At 40.4% G+C, this 11,305-nt stretch overlaps 1 protein-coding gene across 1 annotated transcript in view; it reads right to left on the reverse strand.

The window, feature by feature from the left end:
• Positions 1-1,625, reverse strand: part of LOC133535506 (kinesin-like protein KIF26B) — a 123,212-nt gene extending 121,587 nt beyond the window's left edge. The window contains exon 1 of the mRNA XM_061875397.1: positions 1,611-1,625. Coding sequence (XP_061731381.1) covers positions 1,611-1,625 — 15 coding nt within the window. The remainder of the gene's footprint in view (positions 1-1,610) is intronic.
• Between the last annotated feature and the right edge of the window lie 9,680 nt (positions 1,626-11,305).

Consider the following 11,305-nt stretch of genomic DNA (forward strand, 5'->3'; position numbering starts at 1 on the left):
TAGTGGGACTTCTGGCATTCCTTGTGACGCTGAAGCTTTGAAATGCGCTAATGATGCCTGACATATAAGGCAGAATGGCTTGCCATTACGTTAAACAAAAAAATATGAACTCTCCCACTCTGTTAAAAATGTCCTGTGTTCTTCTTCATGTTTTCGTTTTGCTGTGCTTTTTTCCCCCGCCATTTTGAGAGCGAACTTATCACAAATTGTTTACTCCTGCGTTTGACGTCGCTCAAACCGGCTTTGGCTTTTTGTTCTTATGTTAGACTGACCATATGTCCTCTTTTTCCCAGACATGTCCTCTTTTGAAGGGCTGTCCGGGCGGGGTTTCTTAAATGCCTCAAATGTCCGGCATTTTGAGTTAGGGTTGCGTATATTTTCAATGTACGTCCAGATTTAAGAACGGCTTAAAAACAAAACAAATTGTGGAAGCGAGCTCACTCAAATACTGCTTTAGTTTGCACTCAGACAAGTTTACCGCGAAGGGCTATCAAAATAAAGACTTCATGGTAAACACTAAGACACTAATAGACATACTTGCCAACCGTCCCGAATTTTCACGAATTTCAGTGCCTATCCCGAAAATCTCCCGGGACAACCATTCTCCCAAATTTCCCCCGATTTCCAGCCGGACAATAATATTGATCCATGCAGACCTGAGTGAGGACAGCCTGTCGTCACGTCCGCTTTTCTTCCCTTTTCCGTGCCGGCCCAGTCACGTTATAACATCTAGGGCTTTTGGAGAGTGCACAACTACACACACAACAAGGAGACGAAGCAGAAGAACGAAGAAGAGACAGTCATGGCAACGAAAATTAAGAAGAAGTACGCTTGCAAGTTCCAAAATGATTTGAAACAAAAATTTCAGTTCATCTAGGACAGCTCGAAGGGGAAGGGGTATGCTGCCTGCAAATTTTGTAGATCAGACTTCTCCATTGAACACGGTGGCCGAATGGATATCGTCACTCATGAATGGTTAGAGAAGCACAAGACAGCGGCAACGCAGCACCCGTCACAGCCCAGTATTATGGGCCACCTTGCTAAATGGAGACACGAGGGTGTAACATATGCTGAGACAAAATGCTGATCCCCGTTCTCATTTGCGGATGTTTTCAACAAATCAGTGAAGGATATGTTCCCGGATTCAGAGATCGTTCGCCAGTACTCAAATGGCAGAACAAAGGCTACTCAAATAGTGAAAGGTAAGTGTTTTTTTGTTTTTTTAAAGTAAGCAGCAAGTACTGTTGGCGGTCCCAAGGTTGGCAAGTATGCTAATAGAGTTGTTACACCTTTCCTTCTTCCGGCTCCCAGACCGTAGTCGATGAGCGCAGGGGAGACATTCCTCCAGGGCCGGTGTATTTTGGGGGTAACACCCTTCTCTTTACCCGGCAGTGGGTCTTTACAGCTCCGGACTCGAGGGTGAATGACGAGGCTGGCGGTTTGTTGCAACTTTGTAACTTTATTGGTGTCTTGCACGCAGCCAACCACCAAGCTACTAGCACTTGCAGCACGCACTGTTACCGCTCCCTCACCTCCCTACTAGCACTTGCAGCACGCACTGTTACCGCTCCCTCACCTCTCTCGCCCACCCACTCACTGACGTCACTCACCTCACATGCTGTCATATCTTAAAGGACCACACACACACATACGGTACTCTCATAACAGAGTTAAGAGCCGCGTGAAACCAGCCAAAGAGGCGCATAAGGCTCACAAGCCGCAGGTTGACTAGGTCTGGCCTAATGCATGTGCATAAAGCATTTTCAAAAAAGTCTAATTTAAATAAAATATAATAATTTATTTGTGTGCAATTTCCTTAAATACATACACATAATCCAGAAATGCAGCAAAAGTAATTTTGTTTGTTTTTTACGAATGGTTACACTCTCACTTGCGCTCTCTAACTTGCATAAAAAACACTCTACAAACACAGTTTATTGCTGGTAATATTTCCATTTTTAAAAGTCAGCCTTTACACAAGGCTTCGGAAACTGCTGGTGTGGTAAAAAAAAGAAGAGAGGGGAAAAAAGCTGATTGTGGGCTTCAGTGTGTTATCAGTGAGTGTGTGTAACATCTGCGGCAGGTGGCATCAGCTTGTTGGATGACTGTAATTAACCTGCATCTTTCTACACAGACCACCTATATTTGTCAAAAAAAAGCCAGGTTGTTGACATGTTTTGCTATGCAAAAACTACATTCTGCGGCCACTAAAATTACAATACTTGTTGCTGCAAACTGTCAGTACTTAATCATCGGAGAGGAGGACTCGGCCATGACACAATAAATCAAAGTGATGAACTCTGTTGACGCCAGATCAATAAGTGACATACTGTATTGAGATTCACTTCTATGCACGTGTGAGAGCATCTTGTCAATAAGCTTATAATCAGCACTCATCACAGCACATCAATCAGAGAGACGGATTATGAAGCTGTGAAGCTTCAATAAAACGAATGACAAATGTTTACAATGAAAACAAAATGTCTTCAAGTTCAATCAAATTGATTGACAGGCATAGTATTGATTGAAGCTTGATGAAAACCCCCCTCAGCAGAGCTAACTCACAGACCCTTTATGTAGTACTTGTCCTAGAAAAGGGCCTCTTGAATGGTCTTGTTAGAATTTTTTTTTCAAACATTTGCTTATTGAAATTTTTTCGGCACACAGTTAACAAAATTAAAATACAATACAAATCAAATGTTATTTTTTTCCCCCACTCACAAAAAAAAATCAGTCAAGTAAGAACAAGCAAATATTGTTATGAAGCCACAGACAACTGCACTTCAGAATGGTCGGAATCTGGTGCAGCGATAAAAAAAGCAAACAAAAGGCTCATCAATCATCCAACCGTGTCTCAATAGGGGATAAACTGGAAATCATTCTCCTTTCCATTTCTTAAGAAAGCACCACATACTTCTTGAAATTTTACAGAACAACCATTCAGCGTCAGCCTAATTTTCTCCAAATTAAGGAAATAAAGAATATCTCTGATCCAACGGATGCAGCAGAGAGGCGCTGCAGCCTTCCAGTTAGGCACAATAAGTCTCCAAGCTGAAAAGTTGTGAATGCTACCAGATTATTTTTAGATTTGCTGAGAGAAGATGACAGATGGGCTACCCCGAATAGTCCACTTGGAAGATTTGGTTAAATTATTATTAAATTATTAAAACCAAGTATTAAACATTTCTGTCCAATAATTGCACATGGATGGGCAGGGCCAGAAAATACCGTATGTTTTACGTTAGCTGGAGACTGTTGGCACCGATCACACGATTGAGATATTTCTTCAAACATCTTAGCTAGTCGAACCTTGGTATAATGATAAGTACGATGTATTAGTTTGCATTGGATGAGGCTGTGTGTTGCATAAATATAAGATATAGGAACTTTACTTAAAATATCTGTCCAGCTATCCTCAGGTAGGGTATTTTTTAAATCCTCCTCCGAAAGTGACTTAATTGACTTTAGAGACTCAGGGTTTAAAAGACAAATTCGATAATAAATATGTGTAATTGATATTTTTAAAATTGGAAGCAAAAAACACATCCGAAACTGTGTCAGTAGGTAAGTCTGAAAACCCAAGGAATGTATTACAAACAAAACTTTGGATCTGTAGATATCCAAAAAAGTTTGAAAAGGGAGTGAATATGTATCAGAAAGTTGCTGGAAAGAGGCAAAAGTGTTGTCAATGTATACATTTTTTAATGTTGTTGATCCCGAGACTTGACCATCTTAAAAAGGCATCATCGACAAGAGAGGGAGGGAAAGCATGATTAACAGTGATGGGTAAAAGACTGGAAATAGTCTGCAAGCCAAAATAGTGCTAAAACTCAACCCAGATCCTATATAAGGTTTTTACGATTGAATTTATCGTAAAATGTTGATGTGAATATTGATTAGTTGATGGGAGAGTGAACCAGAGCCCTAGAGATACTGGTTTGGTTGAGTTCGCCTCCATAACCAGCCATACCAGAGGAGGATCAAATGCTTCATATTGCAGCCAATATTTAAGAATTCTAATGTTGGTGTCCCAGTAGTAAAATCTTAAGTTTGGTAGTGCTAATCCTCCCGACAATTGATGTCTCTGTAAATGTTGCTTACATAACATGTGAGTCGGGGCAGCACGGTGGAAGAGGGGTTAGTGCGTTTGCCTCACAATACGAAGGTTTTGAGTAGTCCTAGGTTCAATCCCGGGCTCGAGATCTTTCTGTGCGGAGTTTGCATGTCCTCCCCGTGACTGCGTGGGTTCCCTCAGGGTACTCCGGCTTCCTCCCACTTCCAAAGACATGAACCTGGGGATAGGTTGATTGGCAACACTAAATTGGCCCTAGTGTGTGAATGTGAGTGTGAATGTTGTCTGTCTATCTGTGATGGCCTTGCGATGAGTTGGCGACTTGTCCAGAGTGTACACCGCCTTCCGCCCGATTGTAGCTGAGATAGGCACCAGTGCCACCTGCAACCCCAAAGGGTATAAGCAGTAAAAAATGGATGGATGGATGGAACGATATGATTCTTTTTATTCCAAATTAAGTCTAAAATCTGTCCATCTAACTTACAAAAGAAGGACTGAGGGAGAAAAAGCGGTATACAATGGAACAAATAGGAAAATGGCGGAAGTACATTCATTTTGACAAGAGTTGACCTGTGCCACTGTATTTACCGGTAAATTAAGTATAAGACCCAGCAATCAAAATCTCTCTGAATTCTGGACAAACGGTGAAACAAAGTTGGCTTTATAAAGCTCTGGAAGTGTATGTGTGACCTGGACACCCAATTAAGTGAAACTTTGCATGGTAATTTTAAAGGGAAAATTATGTTTTTTTGTAACCAGAACATTTCCAAAAGCTTGGGGAGTACTTAAGGCAGCCGAAACTGAGATGGCGCTATCCGAGACATATAGAAGGAGATCACCTACATAGAAAAATACTTTCACCTGCACATATTGTTTATATGCCCATAATAAGCAGGTTAGTATGAAGCACTATTGACAAAGGCTCAAAGGCAAGAGCAAAAAGCAATGGACTCATGGACTAACCCTGCGGCGTGAAAATGTAAAGGCTAAAATACTGTATTTCCTTGAATTGCCGCAGGGCATATAGTATGTGCCTGCCTTGAATTACTGCCGGGTCAAACTCGCTTCGCAAAATAATTAGCGCATGCTTAGTATTACCGCCTGGTCAAACTCGTGACGTCACGAGTGACACTTCCCCTGTCATCATTTTCAAAATGGAGGAGGCTGATTTCAATATCGATAATTTGAAATCGCATAAAGGGAAGAAGATTAAGAGCTATTCAGTAGGATTTAAGGTCCAAACTTACATCACACTCAAATTTTTACTGCGTGCCTTTGTAAGTGCCGGAGTGAGAAGAGGTTTTAAAATAATTAGCGCATGCTTAGTTTTACCGCATGCCTTTGGTAAGTGCAGGAGTGAGAAGAGGTTTTAAATTAATTAGCGCCCCGGCGGAAATTCAAGGAAATACGGTATTCGGATTGAAAACTATTTGTCCTGACCAAGGCCTCAGGAGATGAATACAGGAGCTTAATTCATTAAATAAAACTGTTACTATTAAAATCTCTCCAGGACATAAAATAGATTGTTATGCTCTACACCAGGGGTCAGCAACCCAAAATGTTGAAAGAGTCATATTGGACCAAAAATACAAAAACAAATCCGTCTGGAGCCACAAAAAATTAAAAGCCATATTACATACAGATAGTGTGTCATGAGATATACATTCAATTATGAGGACTTAAAGGAAACTAAATGAGCTCAAATACAGCTACAAATGAGGCATAATGATGCAATATGTACATACAGCTAGCCTAAATAGCATGTTAGCATCGATTAGCTTGCAGTCATGCAGTGACCAAATATGTCTTATTAGCACTCCACACAAGTCAATAACATCAACAAAACTCACCTTTGAGAATTCATGCACAACGTTAATAGTTTGGTGGACAAAATGAGACAGAAAAAGAAGTGGCATAAAACACGTCTTAGAAAGCCGGAGAAAGTTATACATGTAAACAAACTACGGTGAGTTCAAGGACCGCCAAAATTAGTAGGACAAAACGATGCTCGCCAAATAATCGAATCAATGAAGCATGTGGGCTTCACGGTGGCAGAGGGGTTAGTGCGTCTGCCTCACAATACGATGTTCCTGCAGTCCTGGGTTCAAATCCAGGCTCGGGATCTTTCTGTGTGGAGTTTGCATGTTCTCCCCGTGAATGCGTGGGTTCCCTCCGGGTACTCCGGCTTCCTCCCACTTCCAAAGACATGCACCTGGGGATAGGTTGATTGGCAACACTAAATTGGCCCTAGTGTGTGAATGTGAGTGTGAATGTTGTCTGTCTATCTGTGTTGGCCCCGCGATGAGGTGGCGACTTGTCCAGGGTGTACCCCGCCTTCCGCCCGATTGTATCTGAGATAGGCGCCAGCGCCCCCCCCCCCGCGACCCCAAAAGGGAATAAGCGGTAGAAAATGGATGGATGGGATGAAGCATGTTTAGTATTAACAGTGTGCTTTATAACAATTAGGATGGTTTGTGTTTGTCCTCCTCAAGAAACCATATTTAAACAAAAAAAAGTTTTTTCCCCCTCATCTTTTTCCACTTTCATATATTTTTGAAAAAGCTCCAGAGAGCCACTAGGGTGGTGCTAAAGAGCCGCATGCGGCTCCAGAGCCATGTGTTGCCGACCCTCGCTCTACAAGGTCAAATGCTTTTTGAGCATCTATAGATACCACTGCCTCTTCTGTGTGAAGAGCAGGCACATCAAACAATATATTAAAAAGATATCAAAAATTCGAAAAGGAGTGCCTATTCCAAATTAACCCAGTTTCATCCACATAAATAATGAAAGGGAGAATAGTATCCACTCGTAAAGCCAGTAGTATGAATAATAATTTAAAATTCACATTTAACAGACTAATAGGACGATATGAAGTGCACGACAACAAAGAATCCTTGCCTTTTTTCAAGAGGAGAGAAATTAAAGCTTGGTTGAGCATTTGCGGGACTTATTCAAACGATTCATTGTACTTTTCCAATAATACGGGGGGCTAGTTACTGCCAAAATTTTGTGAAAAATTCAGGAGGATCGCCATCTGGCCTGAGAGATTTTCAGTTTCGTAGTGATAACGTTGCAATATTTCAATTCCTCATTGGTAATTTGCCTCTTGATCTCTCCCGCATCGGACTGATCAACCAAGGGGAAATTATCAGACTGGGGAATAGAACAATGAGCAGATGGGTAGAGGGACACATAGAAATTCTTGAATACATTATCGACCTCAAGATCATCCTTAACTAGCTGTTGGTAGAGTGGCCGTGCCAGCAACTTGAGGGTTGCAGGTTCGATTCCCGCTTCTGCCATCCTAGTTACTGCCGTTGTGTCCTTGGGCAAGACACTTTACCCACCTGCTCCCAGTGCCACCCACACTGGTTTAAATGTAACTTAGATATTGGGTTTCACTATGTAAAGCGCTTTGAGTCACTTGAGAAAGGCGCTATATAAATATAATTCACTTCACTTCACTATACCTGAATCAAACTGAATCTACAAAATATAATGGAATGCTGATATTTGGCGTAGTTGATGAGCTAATAGTTTTCCAGTTTTGTCGCCATGTTCGTAAAACTGAGATCTTAAACGTAACATTTGTTCAGTAGCCCGGTCTGTTGAAAAGACATCAAGTTCTGTCTGTAGAGAGAGCCTTTTATTTTAGCTGTCTGGGTTTTGAAAATTACAACTTATCTAACAGAGATATGCGTTGTGTCAAAGTAGTAAATTTATTCTTTCTGAGTTTTTTCTCATAACTTGGATATTATCTCCCCCCTAATGTATGCCTTCAGCGCCTCCCAGAGACATCCCGGGAGTCTTTTTCAAGGGCACAAAAAATAAATATTTGACGCGAAACAGAATCCACAAAGTCCTCATTTGATAAGTAATCATAAATTTAGACGTTATGGCGCACGTGTGGTTGTCAGGTTTTTAAAGACTAAATCTATTGAAATTGGAGAATGATCAGAGATAACAACTGCATCATATTTGCATGTAGATATAAATGAAAGTCATTTATTATCAATTAGTGGGATGGACGTTAGAGAAGAAGGAGTATTGCCTTCTGGAGAGATTAAAAAACGTCGGACATTGGAAACAGGAAATGATTTCATTGGGATCAGAAATACTATTCGAGTGTTCAAAAGGAACAGATTTATGGAGCAAAATAGCAAATGCCCTCAATTTGAGTGGTAAGTCTATACTATCCATTCTCTTCTCAGCCTCAAGTGATCAGAAGGTTTAGGATGAGTCAAGAAGATTACCTGGGTTCCCAGATGATGGGGATTATGTAATATTGTATTTAGTTTTATAGGATTACTAAACCCTTTGCAATTCAAACTGGGAAATCTAATACCACACCCACCGGGCGCGCTGTTAAATTAGGCTGGGTCATAGCAAAAAGATGCAAACATCAAATATACAGTATACAAAAATGCAAGTTTGTGGTAAAACTTAAAAAAATAAGCTTGACTGATGCAAAGAAAAGAAAATTAAAAGTAGCCACCCACCCACCTTTCAAAACTCTTGCAGAAGCATCTCTCTAAACTGGGTGTGCAAAACATCTCCTCCCCACAAAAAACAACTATTGTACCTGTTTTACACTGACAAACTGCACAGTAGGACCCAAAAATGTAACATCTAGTTAGCAAATAAAGTGCATTAAGGTATATACAGTATATGTTTGACTGAGATGAAAAACACTGTTTAATTACAGTTTACTATCGAAACCTATTCCTTCAATCGAATGTGAAAAAATATATAAAGAAGCTGTAACAAAGTATACGTAATAGTAATTTTGACAGAATGCAGGAACCATATTATCTTATTAAGGGAGAACACAGTAGTCTTCTCTATCCAAAATGGTGGCGGTCAGCTCGCATTCCAGCAAGCCTCCTAGATCAAATCTGAGTTTAACTCATTTATGCTCATCAAAGCTCTGAGAATTATGCTCATAGTTTTCTGGCACCTTTTGGTTGTTAAAGGGCATGATTACACTAAAACATTTTTTATTGTTTTTCAATTGGCAAGAATGAGATTAATTTGCTCTTTATGGAAAAATCTTACTAATAAACTAGCATTACAGTCTGTTGAAAAATAGCAGTTACTGTGTAATGGTAGTCAACATGATTGGAAGTGTGTATACGGTACTTTATGTTTATATCCTATTCTAACAATGTTGCAATCAAAAACACAATGCAATTTTAAAATAAAAATTAAAAAAAAGTTGTGAAAAACATCCTGGTGAAATTTCAGACCGCTAGCCTTCAAACTGAACAATCATAACACATCAGTAACATGTACTGCCCGTTTTGGGCTCTTGGGTGGGTGCACAAGGTTTAAGGGAATGGACAAAGCTCAAACAAAATCTCGTTGACATGTATGACTTAAGTCTTATTTATGACAACGACAATAAAGGAATTGATTGATTGAATATATAAAGATGAATGTCACCCTGTCATTTTTGCAGACAAGCCAGGGTTGTGTGAGAAAGTAAAATCAGTGTGATAAAGCCCACACTATTTTGTTATTTTGCACAAAAAATATTTGTTTATATTTAATTTATCCAGGTGTGTGTACCATTTAATTTATTTTACAATGGAAGCATAAGCGGTAGAAAATGGATGGATGGATGGAAGCATAAAAAATAAATTATTGAACAATTTATTTTCCGTGTATTGGAGTTGCTCCAAAACATCCATCCATCCATTTCTACCGCTTATTCCCTTTGGGGTCGCGGGGGGCGCTGGTGCCTATCTCAGCTACAATCGGGCGGAAGGCGGTGTACACCCTGGACAAGTCGCCATCTCATCGCAGGGTCAACACATATAGACAGACAACATTTACACACACACTAGGGCCATTTAGTGTTGCCAATAAACCTATCCCCAGGTGCATGTCTTTGGAGGTGGGAGTAAGCCGGAGTACCCGGAAGGAACCCACGCATTCACGGGGAGAACATGCAAACTCCACACAGAAAGATCCCGAGCCCAGGATTAAACCCTGACAACTTAGGACCTTCGTATTGTGAGGAAGACGCACTAACCTCTCTGCCACCGTGAAGCCGCTCCAAAACATGTGGTGAAATAAATTCAGGTTTAAGTCCAATGGTATAAAAATCGGGGCTTTCTGGAAATGGACAAACATTATTTGTCTCCGTCCACCCCTGGTTAGCACTTAAAAAAGCACATAGTTGTAGCAAATATTTTTAAAATATTAATAATGCCTAACATTATAATGTTTTACATCTAAAGTGATAGTTACAGTGATTGTGTAACTTATGTAACTCCATAACTCCAACTAATGGCCAAAAATCAAACAGGAAAAGCTGAAAACTGTTACATTCTGGTCGCATTGTAGCGGCGGTAGTGTTCCCAGGATGCAAAAATCTGGAAGCGGCAGAAGCACCATGCAGGTTAGATTATTTTAATTTCATATACAAGCAGAAAAAACAAAAAAAGGACCCGCCGCTCAGAGGCGCTCGGGAAGCCTAAGGCAACACTTAGCTTCAGGCTAAAAAATAAGCATCAGGGAGAACCAAATGAACAATCGCACAGAGCGAACAATCGACCTGCATTGAGTGAAGCGGCGAGACGAGTATAAAACGGGGCGTGACACTAACCAATAAACAGAAACTGGTGTGTGTTTTCAGCACACCTTGCAACCAGAACATAAACAATGGAAGGAGCGCGGAAACAGAAATAAACTCAACCAGAAAGAATAAGCACCAAAAAGCATGACAATGGCACAGATCATAACATTTTTTTTTAACAAGTTTTAGACTCCTTTTTGCCCTCCTATGAGAATGAATATGCTAAAATGTTATATTGTGCAGTTTTTAAATGTTGAACTCTGTGATGACTTTATAGTGAAGCATGTAGTATCAATTAGAATTTTTTTCTAAAACAAGATTCCTTACCCGACACAGAAAGTAAACCATATTTTATTCCACCATCAGCTGTAACAGTCCTTAGACTCCCGCCCCGGGTTCCTATACCAGTTCAAGCATGAGCCTGTGTATATTCGTACTCTGTGGACTAACTCTTGGTGGCCTTTTAATACAAAAGTACGTCAGACTGTCAATGTAACACAATGTCTGACACACACACATGCAAGTAGGTGTCTATTAATGTAAAGCCTGATACATTTCCTCCATCAATACACCTTCTGTGTGTGGGCACAAAGAAACATTTCATCTGATAGTAAAAATGCAGCCTCTCAACCTGAGCGCGGCTCGTGTCAACA

This window comes from Nerophis ophidion, linkage group LG02 (genome assembly GCF_033978795.1).
Source record: "Nerophis ophidion isolate RoL-2023_Sa linkage group LG02, RoL_Noph_v1.0, whole genome shotgun sequence".
In the NCBI taxonomy this organism is placed as follows: domain Eukaryota; kingdom Metazoa; phylum Chordata; class Actinopteri; order Syngnathiformes; family Syngnathidae; genus Nerophis; species Nerophis ophidion.